Source organism: Alligator sinensis, unplaced genomic scaffold, assembly GCF_000455745.1.
Source record: "Alligator sinensis unplaced genomic scaffold, ASM45574v1 scaffold1316_1, whole genome shotgun sequence".
Taxonomy (NCBI): Eukaryota; Metazoa; Chordata; order Crocodylia; family Alligatoridae; genus Alligator; species Alligator sinensis.
Genome location: NW_005842976.1, coordinates 343,481 through 361,616, shown reverse-complemented (window position 1 = coordinate 361,616; position 18,136 = coordinate 343,481). Strand labels below are relative to the sequence as shown.

Sequence of the window (18,136 nt, the reverse complement as noted above, 5' to 3'; positions counted from 1 at the left end):
TTGGCTGCTTGAGGTTGGCAATATATTTTATTTTTAAAAATAATGGCTTGCATAGCTAAAGGAAGATCTCTTTTGCTCATAATGCTAGGAGCATGTAGGGCTTTTAACATAGCAGACAGCCAGGTACTACTAATACACTTATATACCTCAGTAGAAGGTGGCCCAGCACTACAACCATTCTGCTCCATCAGAACTTAGTGAGTACCAACAGGTACCAGCTCCTCCTCTCTAAAGGCTCCTACCTGCATGACTGTATAGGGATCGTGCTAGATCCATCCCTTTTAAAAAAATGAGATCAAATGTCAGAGATAACAGGATGCTGTAGAACCTTTTTGCCAACAGCATGCCAAGATGATACTCAATGGTACAACCACCACTTCCTACTAATATTTCAGAATGCATAAGAAATTAACTCTTGGATGAAAAGCAGCTGGCCAAAGCTAAAACTAAACAAGCTATGATGGTCAAAATGGCAAAATGTTTCAAAGAGCTGGCTAAGAAGTTGTTTCCATCTTCCAAGGAATGTATACAGCCACCCTCTGGGTCCTATTTGGCTCCTTGTGAAATTTGGACTGGGTCATGCTTTTTTTTTTTTTTGCCTCCAGCTTGCTAAGAAACTTCATCTTTCTCCCTGACAAAGACCTGGATACAGTAATTCATGCATCTGTCACCTCTTGGCCGGAACTTATAGTTTCTGAAAATGATGCACAAAGTCCAACTCTGTGCCTAATTCCAGGTTAAAGTACTGGTTCCAATTTTAAAATTAAGGGATCATGCTGAAGTTTTAACCCATGAATCACCAAGAAAGTTGTACTCCTTTGGACAATATGCATCTCATAATCCCAGAACAAAGCACATGAGAACTGAATGTTTCTTTTGAGGGACTGTACCTATGAAACAAGCTTCCCTACAGAATCATTTGAATGGGGAAACTAACCTTCCGTAAGAAACACAGTATGTCTTTCCTCTTTAAGGAAGTCTTTTCACCCTAAGTGATATAATTGAAGTTATATCTCTTCCATTCCGCAACTCCAGTTTTGGGCTGCACACTTCAGAAAGGATGTGGACAGACTGGAAAGAGTCTAGAGCAGAGCAACAAAAGTGACTGGCAGCCTAGAAAGTATGATTTATGAGGAAAAGAGCTGAAACAGCTAGGGTTATTTAATCTGGTGAAAAGAGGACTGGGGGTGGCAGAAGAATTTTATAACAGCCTTCAAATACCTGAAGGGGATTATAGGGAGGATGGAGACAGGCTTTTCTCTGTGACCACAGGGATCAGGACTATGCACAATGGACTAAAAATTGAAGCAAAGGAACCTCAGGTTGGGGATTAAGAGGAACCTTCTAATTATAAGGGTGGTTAAGCATTGGAAAAGGCTAGCTAGAACTGGAGAATCTCCATCCCTGGAAGTTTTCAAGAGCAGTTTGGACAAACACTTGATTGGGCAAGGGGCTGGACTAGATGACTATGTGAAGCCCCTTCCAAACCACACTTTCCTAAGATCCTATTAACTCCCACCAGAAGCACAGCTCTGACCCTAGAAGAGACCTCATGAAGTCTACCAACAGCTTCATTATTACTAGAGACTTTATATAGAAGGCCCTCAAATACTATGGTGACCGGTAACAACACAGAAGCTAAACAGTGGATTCCTATATTAAATTGCCCTAAAGCTGGCACAGAGGTTAACTGTGGCATCCCCACACTGTGTAAGTTTTTTTTTTTTGCATGTCCTAACACCTCCTGAGGATACAAGAAACCTGATATTAAGTACTCTTCATCCACAACTGAGGATATCTGAGCCTCAAAATACAAGGCCCAAAAGCAAGAAGTCAGGCAATATATGGTAAACCCTAAATTTCTCTTTGCCATTAATTAGTAGCAACTTGGCCATCACTGATACAAATCTGACTGAATCTTAATTCTAACTTTTCCTTCAAATACTGGTCTGACAGAAGTGAACAGCATTTCCAGAATAATAACTATTCTCCAACTATTTGGGTTGGTCTAATAAAAGATATTAAATTCGCCCAAGGAACCTTGTCTGCCTATGTCCTTAGACCAACACGGCTACAACCTACACCCCTGAAGCATTTCCAGAAGCATTTTGCTACAGTTCTTCCCTTGATCAAGAAAATTAGTGCATCCACAATAGAAAGTGGACAAGATTGTTTTAAAGTTTTTTGTCTCTTTCACTTACAAAGGAGATCTTTTTCAGATTAAAGAACTAATAAACAACAGAGTAAAAAGCCTAAATGGAAAAAAGGTTTTAAAGACGAAATGTCCAAATCTGGCCCAGCATGGCCTCTGAAGGTTGGTTTCTGTATCCTTTAACAGTAACTAGTATTTAAGCAGGCTATTGCAAATACACTTAACAAATACTATAGTTTAAATGAGTCTAAGCATGGAAAACATGTTTTATGCTATTAACTTGACTTTTTATTTAGACAAAAAACTGCAGGAGCCAGGACTCTTATAGACTAGGCTCAGGCCGAAGTGCATTTAAATAAGATTAAATTAAATTTCCTATGTACTCTGCTAATTCAAGCACACTGTTGGTGATGCTTTTTCTCACCTCCTCTTTCCAAAATCCAAAGTCAAAGTCCTGAACGAATACTGTGAGAAAAGAAAAAAATGCTACACTGTCTGAAAAATGCTACAGTACAGATGTGCAGAAGTATAACACAAGGAAACTGATGTGTAATTCCATTTTTTTTAAATCTTATTAACAGGAATTTGTGCTTATTTTCAAAATTTAAACATTCTGATTTTTAAACATACTGATTTAATTATAATAAAACAGCACTAGTTTAAAGAACTTGCATAGAATTTGCCACAAGAGCAATTCTTTGACATAAAAGGGGAAAGATCGCCATCCTAAAGAATATTTTCTCCAGAGGATCATCATATGAAAGTAAAAAAAAAACAACCGAACAACACACAGCAAACCTATATAAGAATGCCCACAACTGCCACCAATATCCTCAGACCCAAGAGGTGGAAATATCAACCAATGTAAGCACACAAATTTTTCAGGCTTGACAAAAAAGCACCAAATTTTGAGCAGCTTTGCCAAGAAAAAGACAAGGACCCAACTAGTGAAAAACAGGCCCCCAGGTGGATCTGACCCTGAGTTAAGATATCTGAATTACTACTTTCTCATAAACATGTAGGTTTGAAGAATCACTGCATTGTTTCTGCACAAACCCAAAGAAATTCTCCTTGCATGACAGAGATCATGTTCACTGAAACCATAACAAAACTAATCCAATGCAAGATCAAAAAGATTTAAGAGGAAATGTTATATTTCGGATGACAGAGAACAGCAAGATCTCTGACCAGGAAAACACAGAAAAGCTGAGCCAAAGGAATTTTCACGGTGAAGAAACATTTATTCTTTGTTATGTTCAGTAAGAACAATCAATATTGATTCTTGATGTCAAAAGCAATTTAGGGCCCAGTTCTGCTCCCATCACATCAACTGCCAAATTCACATGGACTACAATGAAGCAAAACTGGATCATAATTAACTTGAGTATTTATTTAATTATATGTACAGAAGATTTCTTCATAGCATATTATTTTAATTTCCAAATGCAGATAGTATCTTCTGACATTTATTTTCTTTTATTCAGCAATTCTTGCCTCATGCTTTACTTCTGGGCTTCCAAAGACATTCAGGTTCTCCCGGGACAGCTATATTTTGGAATGCATTTTTCACATTTCTTTAAAACAAATTCACTGAGAGTTGTCTTATGAAATTGTACTTTGGTCAAGATGACTCTACATTTAAAGCTGAGCACAACTAACAAAATACCTTTTAAAGCTGACTGCTACAAGCTTGTGAGCGCTTCCCAATAGTAAGACCAGTACGAATTAACTCTACACCTTGCAGGAGTGACAGTGTCATAGAACTGAAGCTCTTACTCCTTAGATTCAAAGAATTAAAAGATACTATGGAGAATTCATTTGTTCATCATTATAGCAGTGTAACAATGGATCTGAAGAACAGGAGGTAGTTCAGCGCTAAATATACATTTTGTTTTCTTAGTGTTGAAAATCATTTTGTTTTACCAATTTTAAAAGGCAGCTAAAGGAATTCTGAGAATGTTTGACGTATTAATGTTTCGAAAAAATATTCTGTCAATTTTTCAATTTCTATTGTTAATGTATTAATAAGCTTCCTTTGTTCACAGAAGTCATTGGAAGCAGCAGAACTGCCTACCACTTTCCTGCCATTATATCAAAGGAAAAGCACTGCTCTATTTAAAAGAGCTCTTCATTATTTCTGAATATGAGAAGACCTGAAATATAACCAACTCACTTTAATCTTCAAGTTTTGTTTAAATTCTATGAAAAACAACCCATGACAAGAAATGACTAAACAAAAATGAAACCAGCAGAATGAGAGATGAAATGTTATAAGTAAATTTCAAATAAATCTTTAGAAAATATTGGGGTGAAGCTGAGTTTTCTAACACTGTTTAGAAAAAAGCTCAGTAGGTGGAGACCACAATATATAGGGTTAACTCCATAGAGAAAAGTGTTATTTCAATATTAAGGTTGTAAAATAAGGCATAACTCAAACAACAGACAAGACAGAAACTGAACTCCAGCCCTGTGCTTGTGTCTTAAAATAGGGTCTCTCTCTCTCATTACAAATTATCTGCCGATTGTAACTGTTATAAAATGTGATATGCAGTAAGGTACAGTTGGCTTGAGTTGAATATTGACAGAGTTAGAGACTTAAATACAATGAAAACACTAGTTTATGTTATACAACTTTATGTTGTACTGATATTTTGCACCAAATTAGCAAAATAATATTAAATTGTCATGACAGAAGTGAATCATAGTCAAGTACAATTTTGCATTGCACTACATTCATGGTTTAATCCTATTTTCCAAACAACGTAGACATAAAATACAACATTAAGAACAGATACAGAATGAAAAACAAAATTTCCCTCCATGTACAAGTACAAATATTTGTGTACATAAAAGACAAGAGACACCAACATTGTCACTTTCATCCAACTCCTCGCTTTTCAACTCTTTAATGGACTATACAGTTCCAAAATTACCCCAAATTTGGGGAATTAACAATGCTATAGGATGAGAGGAAAAAGACAAAGACGTTTTCTTTTTCCTAATGTAACCAGGGCAGATGTAAGCTGCAATTCACTTACACAAGTATAAAGATACTTAGTTTGCTTTTACATATTCACACTTCACTATTTGACTACGCTGCTTTTCAACTTGGCAAAAGACAGAAATTCACTTCTTTTTTTTAAATTACAATGCTATACAACATTTTCGCATACATACTGTATTGCCCTGTGCTAGTCTGATATAGACTGGTTGGCACTCCCATTGCAGGGATTCCAGATGGTGCTCCTTCTTCCTCTGACTTCTCCTCTTCAATCTTAGGAACACCAGGAGCATCGGAAGATAGTTCATTCAGAATTTTTCTAAAACATAATCGGAAGAGAGTTCATTCAGAATTTTTCTAAAACATAATTTAAAAAATTTGAAGTATATTTTTAAATCCACACTTATAAGAAAAAAATATTGAGTGACTGACTTTTACCAAAGTTATGACTAAGTACATGGCAGTTTAAAACAAGCATGAACTTACCGATATGAAGGCCTTCTTGATAGTATTTCTCTGCGTTTTTGAGAATCAATTACACCTTCAGATTCTGCAGACTCATCTGCATCTGCAGCTGGTGCTACCTACAATACCAAAATTTCTGTATTATATGAAATGATGATTTTCAGAAGCTGATAACAGGGTGGCTGGTTTGCAAGCAATTTCCATGTTTACAATGAGATGAAGCCTCGAAAAACTGGTGTACTCATTTCTGCAGACTATAGGACAAGTGCCAAATTTGAATTTTGGTACTTCTGTCATATATCAAGATCAGCAGGTAGTCAATGGAGCATTATGGATCAATTTTAATGTACAAGGAAAGTTAAATTAAATATGAAATGCAAATATTATATGAATGCATCTTTCACAATAACACAATATTGCTGATATAAAAACATCTAAAGTTACGTCACAGGCACAGTACAGAGGAAAAAAAGAACATGTTTAACAACATAAATGACAATCTAAAGATATGCATATGCACAACAGGACCAGTAAATAAAGCTGTGGAACCTTTACAAACTTCTAACTTTTGGGAGTTTATATGGGAGTTTATAATTTAACTTTTTCTTAGAGCTCCATTAGCATTGTTTTTTCATTTTATTTTCTCTTTAGGAATTAAAAAGTGACAGCCTGCAGCTAAAACAGTCTCTACCTTCAGATAGGATATTTAAAGTCAGTTTCAATTTTGCATAAGAAACTTTCCCAATTAATTTAATTGCTCAAATCCAGCAGCATAAATGGGGCACGGGACCAGCAGAAAGAACTGAGATAGTTGGCAGACCCTAAGCACTGAGTGCCAGAAAGCAGCACTTGTGACTTCAGTGAGGAATGCTTTCAGAAAGATGTTGCAAAATACGTGGACTTGAGACATCTCATCCACAGATTATGAATAGACAGCAAATACACCTTCAAAGAGCTACAAGTCAAAGGAGAAATAAAAAACCTGAACTTTTTTCCCCTTACTGACTTTACTGTACTCTATTTCTATGCACAATCACTTTACGCAGGTGGCACCTGATGGATATGATGTCAGACATCTTAGTAAAACGCAGTGCCTACACTGCTCAGAACCATAAGAGATATTTCCAAGTACATGCACATAAATAATTTTAAGCTACACTGATTCTTCCCATCCCAGCCAGATTCTGCATTCTCAAGCAGTTTGGCTCATTCATCTTCAGCATCAGAAAAAAGAAATGAACACTGTCTTACAGTATAATCTTAGAATTGCCCCAGCAAAAGGTATAGGAAAGTCAAAGCAGACTTGGAACATATTTGAAGTTTGAGGAACAGAGCAGAAGCATGATGTTTTCCAGCAACAGAGCGGTGTCTTGAAGACACACTTATGCCACAAATTGCTGGAGGTTTAGCCTCAAACACAGAAAGCTCATTGAGCAAATGACCAAAGTCAATGGAAGTCATTTCTTGGCTATTTGTACATGCCACTAGATAATTACATCAAGGAAAGGGATTTACAATTAACTTTCTGTAAGTCCTGAACTAACAGCTTTTCATCATATCAAATGGAAAATCAGAGTCGCTGATATACAACCTAGAGCCTGACAACCTTGGCTCAAGTCAGGGCTCTTACTCCAGATCTGGAAGCCCTGCTGGCCCATACAAATGGGAGCCTGGCAGCCTTGAACACCCTGGGACCCCAGATGGACGCAAGCATACTAGGCCTTCCTAACCCCTGAGGTATTATTGTAGGCTACTCCTAAGGAGGGAGGGCTACTCTCTGCTCCAGGAGTTAGGGGCAGCTGGAGACATTTCATTTGGAAAAGGACAAACCAAAATGTGGTTGTTTTCCTGAAGAAAATTCCAGAGTCTCCATTTTGCATGCTATGGCTATCTCTGTTCTTTCTCTACTCTGGGCCACATCTTCAAACTGTTCAACTCCAGTGCACTGTTCCAACTTTTCTATGGAAGTCAAAGCTCAGTATCAGGGTGGAAGACTCATCAACCCCTCTTCTTAGACCCTATCCACTCCTGTGCATTTGCTCTTGATGCCTGACCAAATGCAGAGATGGAGCGAGGGGAAAAAAATCTTCAAAACGATGATCTGAATTGTAAAGTGTTCTTAACTGCTTTCCATTACAAAGATCTATGACTTCTGACAAGTGCTTTTTCCAGCCAGAATGTGATGATACTCTAAAATACTCAGTCTAATCAGGCTCTCTGATCAGACCCACTAAAAGTAGGAGAAAATATTGTGTGATGGCCCAGACTATCATGTTGCCAACATGCAGATGGAATTAAATTCCTTTTCACAAAAATCAGTTTATACCATTTCCTTAGTCTCCCACACTGTAGCAGGGTGTAGATCCTGGTTCAACACCAACTGTATAAGGAGATCACGCCAAATGGTAAGGGAAAGTGCTTCAGCAATATGTGTTTAAGCGTCTTCACTTCTCCTGCAGTGGGGCCTGCCAGCCCATCAGATAGTTGTGCAATCCCAAAGGACAGAATTGCCCTGCCTTTTTTAAATAACAGAACAGGAACCAAGGGAAACAACTGGAAATAGCTGATTGAGCACAAATGTTTCCCTGTGTCTACTCTAATTTTGAGAGAAGGAAAAGCAGCTGCAGTTGATCCAATATCCATTCCAACACTGTAATTAGCTGCTATTTTACTAATATATGAGGAAGCTGGCAAAAGACTTAGAAAAATTCTTCCACCTTTGGGTGACTTCAAGCTGTAGGGCAAGTATTCTATTTTACTAGGCCTGTTCTGGACTATACCAAGTTGAAGAAAAATAGTAAAATAAACTAGGAAAGGCTCTCAAATGTGTGTTTGCTTTATATGATAGTGCTCAGTCTGCTGAAAACTGCTGCTGAAAAACACTTCCACAAAGCAGTAGTTTTCTTTGGAAATTTAGACTTATTTGGCTCTCACAAGGTTGGTCCAGTCCAAACCTGTGGCTTCCTTTAGCCACCTGTAAACATGCGATCCTTGAAACCTGCCAGGTCTCACAGATGAGCATGGCCAGAGGTTCAGTACTTCATTCCCTACTAGCCAAGAGACTGCACATCTCTCACAGATGCATCTTTTGTCATGCTCATACAACTCTTTATCTACCTGCGGTTAGACCTAAAAGCTACTCAGAGGTTCTACACATGAAGGACTGCTCGCCTTTCAAGCAAGCTGGTGAGACAAATTGTCCTTGTCCTCTTTATATTGCAATAATTGCCAATAAATTTCAGGGTGAAACGTGGGGTCTTCCTCCAGTCCTAAGTAAGAGAAGGTAGAACCCAGTTATCCAAAGATATCACCTCCTTTTGACAGAAGCACTTCAGCCACCTGACTCATAAGTCTGGAGAAAAGAGTGGGCAAGATATACTCTACTAAAGGGAAAAATATCTAAATCTTAAGACTGGCCACTTGAGAGTAGTTACAAGATATATTTGTCAAGTCTTCTCATTGTAAAAAGCTGTGAACACTCTTGACATTTAGGCTACTGGTCCTGGCTTCCCAACCTTAGCAAGGTCAAACTCATAGAGGCTTGCCAAATAAATGCTGATTGTTTCAGACCAATTTTTTAACACCTATACTGTGTATAGATGCAGTTGTGGACTCTACTTATACACAACAAATAGTATTAACAGAAGCTCCTCTTCTAATATGTTTGGCATCCAGATACTTTAATTGGTGCAAGAGTTTTTTTATGCTAGGCTCTCTACAAATTCATTAGGGCATTTGGAAACTTTTCAACTCATGAGACAAGATATGAAAGTAGTGAAACAGCAAAAAGAGAAAATAAGTGAGATAAGCCACTAAAGTGGAATCACGATTTACATAAATTAGATGTTGTGCAAGTTGATGGTTCCAAGACTCCGGTTGGTATTTTCTTGTTACCTTTATGAAACAACCTTTACAGGCCACTGTGCCTGCTGTTATGAGTTGGCAACCAGTCAAAGCCTCGAAGTAAAGGACAAATCTTCTATTCATTGAAAGGAAAGCTGCAAATCCAAAGTGGAAATCAAAGAAGAAAAAGTGCCACATATCATTCCCACATACATACAAAAATCCATAAATAAAACAAGCAAAAACCCTGCTAACCTGAACAGCCTGCATTTGCGGCGACTGAATAACTGATGGCTGTGTGGCTTGAATCACTCCCTGGACGTGTACAGTTTGTCCAGAAGCCAACTGCACTAGAGTTACAGCTGGAGAGCCTCTTCCAGCACTTGATCCAGCTACAGAAACCTGTAAGAGTTATGATTATCATGTTTAATTAACACGTCCTGATGATTTCAGAGGTCACTTCAAAGGGCAACCTTAAGACAAGTTAAATGTTAACTTTCAATCCAAAATCCAAGGCAAAAATAACTCCACACATTAGGCTCTTACTAGCATGACTCAATTATTTCTATTGTGCTGATTACGGCTTTTAAACTGTCTAAAATGTTGAGCACCAAAAATAAAGAGATACCCATCATGTATCTTGGCCCTGTAATATTCTACAACAAATCTTGCCTTTCTTAGGCTTTACCGCTGCTTTTAAGGTTATTGGACAGGAAGAGAGGTACAGTCCAGATTTGTTTTAGCTATTGTGAACTGGATAAAAAAACTTCCTTCTGTATTCAGAGCTACATGGATTCATTATTAACTAAGCCTGTGATTGTGACTTTTCTTCCTGGCTTGGTTAAGAACCTGAAGAAAACCCCCGAGAGATCATATCCAGGTGCAAGATTACTCCAAGACAAAATATCTGTGAACAGAAGAAGGTAGAAAGGTGACACACAAGAAAAGCTTGTTGAAATAAAAGATCTAAGCTAGATCTGAAAGGTCATGCCCAATGTATTCTCTTGCTTTTCATATTCCACCTTGTTTCCAGAAGGGACCGGCAACCTTTTCAAGCCACAGCCCAGTGCAACTTGGCTTCAGTCTGGCACAGGCCAGGGAGCTTCAGCAGTGCATCAAGAGCGAGGGGAGTTTACCTGTGCCCACGCCAAGGCCAGGCAGTTGGGAGCTGCACCAGGACTACTTTTTCAAGCCCTCTACTTCCCACCTGGGACTCAAGCACACCTTCCAACTCGAGGGGAGCTGCCCTGGGGCCAAGGAACTGGGAATAGCACCTACACTGCTGTTGTCACTTATCTTTGGCACACTACTCCCTGGCTTAAGCATGGGAGCAGCTTCCACCCACTGGGGAAGCTGGGGCCAGGCAACTGAAAGATGCGTCTGTGCTGCTGCTGCGTCTTTCTGTCCCCTCTATTTCTGGCTACAGAGCAGGCACAGCTGGAAGTTGCCCATCCCCAGCTCGGTTCCCCATCAGATAGAAGTTGCACCTGGAAAGAAGCAGTAACAGTAACAATGCGAGCAGAGCTTCCAGCTGCCTGGCCCTACCGCAGCTCCTCACTGCCCAGCCCCAGCATGAGATCAGTAGAGGCAAAGGCTTCTGACTCCACAGGCCAGATACAGTCGCCATATTCAGCCCATGGGTCATCTGTTGCCAACCCCTGATTTAAAGGATTTTGATGATGATACCTGAGCTGTTAACCTCCTTGACTATGAAGTACAGCATACTAAGACACCATCAAGAATACTGGATGATGAATCAACTGTTTCTGAAGAAGCAAGATGTTCAGGCAAAGTAGGCAGGGTATTGTAATTTCCTGATACCTTATTCACTAAATAATTGTTGAATTCTAAGTGGGAAACTAAATAGGCTCTCTCAAGAAAGAAGGTGCCTTCCAATTTTACTTAACACCCAAGTTGAGAATTACTAGACCAGACTATAATAACCCTGCTGAGTGGTAAAAGAATGGATAACTGAAGTGAGATCTGGATGACAAGGGACAGGTTGAACTATTCTGCCAGAGGAGATAAGACAGTTGCAATGAAATCAAAGAACAAATCAACAATGTAATCAGGGATGTATTTAGTAGGTGTGTTGGTCTGAGACAAAAAGAAATGCAAAACTCCAGAACCCTTGGTTCACTGATGATATGTCTTATTAGACCATCTAAGAAATTGCAAAAAAAAAATAAAAATCTTTCTTTGCAAGCTTTTGGGCGCACACAGCCTTATTTAGGCTAAGGACAACCCCAAGACGGTAAAAATCCTCTTAGGTAGAAAATAAACTTCATTTTACACAGGGGAATTTTGAGGATGGAGATCTGTTCCCTTGGGTCTGTAAGAGTCTTTTGTGCGAGCTGCTCCTTGATGTGCAGATAAAGCTGTTCTCATCCTTGGAGGCGTCAGATGTCAGGAAGGCAGGGAGGCTCAAAAAAACCTTTCCTTCTCGTTCAGCAATGCAGCTTATATTTCCAAAATTGGTTGAAATACAGCATCTTCCACATTTCTGGGATGTATTTGGTAGCCATGTTGGTCTGAGATAAAAAGAAATGCAAAGTTCTAGAACTCTCGGTTCAGGGATGATACCTGTTGTTAGACCAACTAAGAAATCACAAAAAAAATTCTCTCACACACCGAAGAGTACAGATCTCCAACCTCAAAATTCCCCTGTGCAAAATTAAGTTTATTTTCTGCCTAAGAAGATTTTTATCATCTTAGGTTTGTCCTCAGCCTGAAGAAGGGTGCATGTGCCTGAAAGCTTGCAAAGAAATATAGTTTTTTGCAATTTCTTAGTTGATCTAATAAAAGGTATCATCTCTGAACCAAGAGATAACATGGGATGGGTCAATTACAATCTTAAATGTCACTGCAGAAGTGTCTAAGTGCTAAAGCATTTCTGTTGTCATCAGCAGTGTGTAGCAACCAGAGAGGATTTTAGGAGTCTGGGCAAGCAATATTCCATCCACACCAGGCAGCTGCTTTTTCTTCACCAGAATTCCTCCAGACACAAAATATTTGGAAGGAACACACGTTGTTAGTATGCAAACAGCCGGCACATTTTGGATTCCTTACTGAATGGGAATGCCAACAGCCCACGTTCAGTTTATCTACAGCACTATTTAGCAGATACTCCAGATTAGAGTCTTCACCTCCTGAAGAAGAGGACACCCTAGCAATAAATCTTTCTGTACAACGAAGTGGCTCACCTTCAGTCTCTGCAGCATAGAAGTCTGCCAGGTAGGGAAATATGTGAACCAGTTCCTCCTCATCTTGGGTCAGGAGACACGCAAGTATAAAGCCACGAGAATGCTAATAAAATGCTCCCCTCCGCCAGCACATTAGGCCAAGGAACACGGCTCTGGGTTCATAGCAGGAATAGCTAGAAGACCTGGTCTACAAATGTAAATCTGGACAGAAGCCACTAGAGAAACAAGTGACTGAGGAGAGCAGCCAGCCCTGGCTCTGGAGGAACAGAATCAAATGGCAGAAGGCGCAGAGCCCATCAAAAACAAGTCAAGAGGAAGTGCTAGGCCGAGCCATAACAGCAGGACACTATAGCACCCCTGGTGGCCAGTGGGCTAAAATGCATATTAGTCTGAAAAGCGGGTTGCACTGATTTCCCACAGCCTTCAATAACCTTCTGTTAAAGATCATCCAGTGGCCTCACTATTTACTGTCAACTTTCAACTTTACAGAAAAATGGTTTTTTTCTCTAGCAATTCTAAACACCTACAGCTCTCCCAGACATCAAGATCCATCTTCCTACCCCTATACTTCCTATACTTGTGCTGGCAGCTGTAAGAGAAGAAGGCTGAAGGCAGGGGATAGATCAGTCTGCCTTGCAAGTACTTTTCCCCTTGGCCTCTGTTGTGCCCCCGAGATACAAAATATTGGGCTAGATGGACCTATGGTCTGACCCAGGATGGCATCTGTCGTGTTCTTAAGCAAGTTATAAGTGCTCCGCACTTTTGAAAAATTGGATCTTATGTTTCTGATGATTATAGCTGAAAAAGAAAACAAACCAATGTGAGTTGATTCTACACTACCTTCCTGAGCCTACCAGACAGAAACAAGGTAAAAACTTCTGCCACTTGTCTTACTAGATATAAACTATAAAAACTTAAACATCGTTCATGAGTGATCACTTTAAGTGAACTATCCAACTAGTGTGCTATCTTGCCTGGCTGAATAGCACAGAAATTATAGATAAGAAAGTATCTTTTGAAATCAACTAATACAAATAATGACAAAAAGTCTTCTGCCTAGGCATTGAGTAGAATTCCTGCAGGGTTCAGAAGGTATAAAGGAAGAAGTGGTCTCAATCACCTTTCAGTTCCATCCACACATATAGACATTCTTAAACTGAACCTCTGAAGAAGCAAGGACAATGACAGGAATGTGAATATGCAGAAGCAACACTCCCTTAAGAACAATTTATTTCAAGTTGAGGTTTCCACTTTCAGAAGTTGGGCCATCCCCTACAAAACCTGATGCAAGACTTGTAGGTGAGCTAGGACTACAGAACTTTTAAAAAGAATGAGTCTAGTCTGGGTAAAAGGTCTAGAGAGTATTAAGTGAGAGTGCAATCTCATTCCTCCAAACTAAGTGGCACAACAGAGTAGAAGTGGGGGAGGGGTTAAGAGGAAAATGAAGAGACTAAAAAGAGACTAAGCTTTGAGCAGCAGTCTTGCAAAATTTTCAGATGAAGGCTATGGGAAAGCATGTTATGATATGTCCTGATGTCTGAATACCAGCTACCTCAGTAACTGCTACATGTAAGCCCCACTGGAACAAACTTTGAGCTGAGAAAGACAGACCCTCGGCATCATATTAACATGGTATAAAGTAGAAGGAAACTATGAACAGGTTTGGTGTCATACAGACAACAACCTAAGGGCCCACTGGACACAAAGAATGGGCCTGATACACTTGAGTACAAAGGAAGCTTGAAGAAACTACTAGCTTGAAAGAGGTGGGCATAAGAGTTCTTAAGTTCCATGACCGGACTACACTTCAGATTCATGTCTATGAATACAATTATTTTCACCACCTGGTAACAACAAAAAGTAAATAACAACTAATATTTATAAAGGAAACCTATGTTGAGTAGGCAATCTCAGTTCAGTTCCTAATTCACACGAATACACATCAAAACAGGCACTGATACTAATTACAGAAGACCAGGATAACTGAAGAGCTTTCAGACAGAACTACTAACATGTACACATGACTATAGAACCAACTAAGACATCAATTCTTTGGCTACTACACATCTGATATGTGCACGCTATCACAGAGATTCACTTGATAAATACAGGAGGACAGGTCTGTAGGCAAGCTGGCAAAAACCATGGGAAACCAGAGACTAGCAGAGGAATAACGCTCTCAACATTAGCATTATGCTAAAAAAATTATATTGGAGCAAAATAACTAACTCACGAACCCTGCCTGAGTAAAAAAACTTGAGACAAAGCCACAGGTGCGGAATCAAATGGCTCAGGAGTCCTACACTATGCTAAAGGATTAGGATATAAATACTAATCAGTATACTGAAATACGAAGTATAATTCCTTTTTAACATTTTCTACTATAACTTTTACTTGAATATTTTAAGATGTAAGACAATATATCATCATTACAAATGTAGAACATTATCGTATCATCTGTCTCCCTTATTTATCAGCAAAATATTTTTAAATATCTTTTTAAACAAATCCCAAAACTGCTTTTAGGTGCTTAGGGAAGAAACAGAAATATACACCTCAGTACTTACATGTTGAATTAGACTCATTTTGAGCAAGAAAACTAGGGGTAAAAAAACAAAATTTATTTTCATCCAGCTTTTGGGTTGCAAAACATCTCCAAACTCTAGGACATAAGAGAACACCACGTACCTTACCTACCTCTAACTTTTCTGGCTGTCTCAACTCTTTAGGTCATCACATGAATGGTGTACAGCTCTATTGCAAAAACACGGGTAGAATGATGCCTATAACTTTCCACTGTTGTGTCACTCTGAGAAGCCCCAAATTCCCAAAGAGCTATTTTTGTGAAGAACTTAAAATAATGTACAGCATTATCTGTGGCCCTTACTCTGTCCCATCCTTAATACAGAAGATGTGTTTTGAGATTCAATTGAATCCCTCCTATAAGAAAATGAGATGCATGTATGACATGGGGAATATAATGATCAGCAGTAAAGTGTCATATTTATCTCAATACAGGTAACAATTCTAAATGTTCTTTATTTTTGTTTGCTTCTCTTATCCTTCTGCGTTTCAGATTACCTGAGCTATGGGAGGAATCTGACTTTGGCCTGGCAGGTTTTGCATGCGAACAGCATCACTCTCTGCTGCAGACTCTGCAGCACTTCCATCTTGTTGTGATTCAACCATTTCCATGGTCATTTGTCTAAAAAAAATAAGTAAAATAAATACATACAGAATGCAGTGCAAGGAACTGAAATCAGAACTGAAGAACATACTTATTTGAATATTATTAATTCCCCCTCATTTGTTCACAATTTCATCTTTCGAAAGTATCTGACAAAAAGATCAACCCAAGAGTCTCATAGAATCACAGTATATCACCATGCACTGCCTATAAATTGGAACTCAAGTTCAGTCCCTTGGCCAGGGAAGGAAGTACTATAGTCAATACCTTCAGTATACAGTACAGAAGAAGAAAGAATAATTTTCTGGCAACCCATTCTTTCTGGATGCTATTTCTGATGGGAGAGCCACATCAAGCCTTTACTGTGTGTCGGGCAAGGAAACAAGGAGGGGTGCTGGGGCTAAAGAAACTTAATGGTGTAAAGCAAAGAGAGTATTTTGAGAAGCCCTTATGGGCAAGGTAGAAACACCTAATAATTCTTTATTATTTGCTTCTTTTATAGGACTAACTAAATAGCTGCTTGTGAATAATAAGTAGATTCAATACAGTATAGGGTCAGATGACTTTGAAGGGTTATCTAGGAGGAAATTATTAGAAAATTAATCTTTTCTGAGTTCCTTTAGGTTAAATACTGAAAAATATTATGGATCCCTCAATCAAAAAACACAGATGGACAAATTTATGTAAAGAGTGATTTTGGATTACACTTGTGGATTTTTTTTTCTGACTTCATTTTTTATCTATTTGCAAAATTAGGTATGAGAGAGAGATAGGGGAGAAATACAGAAGTTAAGCCAGCAAAATATCTGAAGTGTTCAGACAGGTACTGCACAAAAATTCTACTGATCTTGTCTGCTGAACATAAACATTCCCCCCCCTAGACAAAAAAATAATTATTTATAGTTTTTGTCTATCTTCCCTTATCACAATTCAAAATATGACGATTTAATACTTGAAAACAGGACTAATCCCATTTCAAACCAAACCATATGCATTTGGCATCACCACTGGGTTGTGTTGTGACATCATTTTAGATGGTATAGAGCTTACCTCAATTGATAAGTTACACAGGAGCTTAGCTAATTGCACAACCATCAATTAACACTTATGAACTTGGAGGAAACTTTCAAACATATCAACTTGATAATTACCTTACAGTTATTTTTCCATGGTATTTCTTGACACACTTGCTCATAGTGGAAGTACGTGTGTTTTAAAACAAAAGCTTGGTTCTCCTCAGCTCTCTCTCCCTCCTACTGAGCACCACACTGAAGTTATGATGTTGAATTTGTGATGTCACAATCATCACCATGGCAACAAACTGATATCATAAACAGCATTAGACATTATGACAGGTTCAAGCAGTAAGAGACAGAGAGAGCTGTCAAACACACACCTCAGATATTATCACAAGTGCAGAGGAAAAAAACCATAAGGATAGGAGAACTGCTTCATTTGGTGGTTCTCAACCTTTTTATACTCAAGGCACTCCTCAGAAAATGTTAGCTCTTAGATTTCACTCAACTTTTGACTACAGAAAAGTTCTGTGGCAAAGAATTCAGCAAGACCACAACAGGTGAGAAAGTGTTTAACACTATAAATTCCTACTTGAAATCTCTGGGTTTATCTTCTGAACAAGGTTTCCACACCACAGTGGTTAACATTGCATGGCATCTCATGACACCTCTGAAAAAAAATCTCAAGGCACCCCAGGGTACACTGGCTCCCTGGTTGAAATTTGCTGGCTTAGATGTTGCTGCCATTTCCTTACAATGTATTTATGCTCTTTTGTAAAAGCTGGGGCCTGAACAGGCAAAACCCAGCTATAAAGTTCAACTGTTGGCAAGTGAGCAGAACTTTCTGAAGTTTATTCTTGGGTCTTACACCATCATGCAAAACAGGCAGGGACTGTTCTATTTCAAAGATTCTGAGGGTTCTGAAAAACAAATCTAGAGACACATTCATGAGTTAACTACTATTATCTTAGGGTGCAGACACAAGTGACAATTTTAGCCTGATGTGGCCACATGAAGTTGTCTATAGCTGTGACCAAACACAAATACATAGCTGCAGACTGCTTCAAAAATGGCAGATTGGGTGAAAATCTGACCCCTCATTGCATGAGAGGTCAAATGCAGATGTTTCAAAACAAAGCGTCTTCTGTAGCTTCTGTCTGTGCTGCCTGCCAGCCTTGAGATGTTTTCAGAACGGGGGGGCAGGGAAGGAAAGGGAGGAGTGAGTTTGGTTTGGGGGTTTTTTGGCCCCTGCTGGAGGGTGGGGCAGGT

At 39.0% G+C, this 18,136-nt stretch overlaps 1 protein-coding gene across 7 annotated transcripts in view; it reads right to left on the bottom strand.

Moving 5' to 3' along the window:
- The window catches only part of CREM (cAMP responsive element modulator), a 78,340-nt gene extending 61,233 nt beyond the window's left edge, over positions 1-17,107 (bottom strand). For 4 of the 7 annotated variants that reach the window (XM_025192855.1, XM_025192856.1, XM_014526209.2 and 1 more), the window contains exons 1-5: positions 17,003-17,107; positions 15,746-15,869; positions 9,717-9,863; positions 5,640-5,737; positions 5,330-5,472 (exon numbers count right to left, since the gene is read on the bottom strand). In XM_025192855.1, the coding sequence (XP_025048640.1) occupies positions 5,330-5,472; positions 5,640-5,737; positions 9,717-9,863; positions 15,746-15,869; positions 17,003-17,046 (556 nt within the window). In that variant the 5' untranslated portion in view covers positions 17,047-17,107. The remainder of the gene's footprint in view (positions 1-5,329; positions 5,473-5,639; positions 5,738-9,716; positions 9,864-15,745; positions 15,870-17,002) is intronic. The other 3 variants (XM_025192857.1, XM_025192859.1, XM_025192858.1) reach the window with 1 other exon arrangement.
- Positions 17,108-18,136: the final 1,029 nt, after the last annotated feature.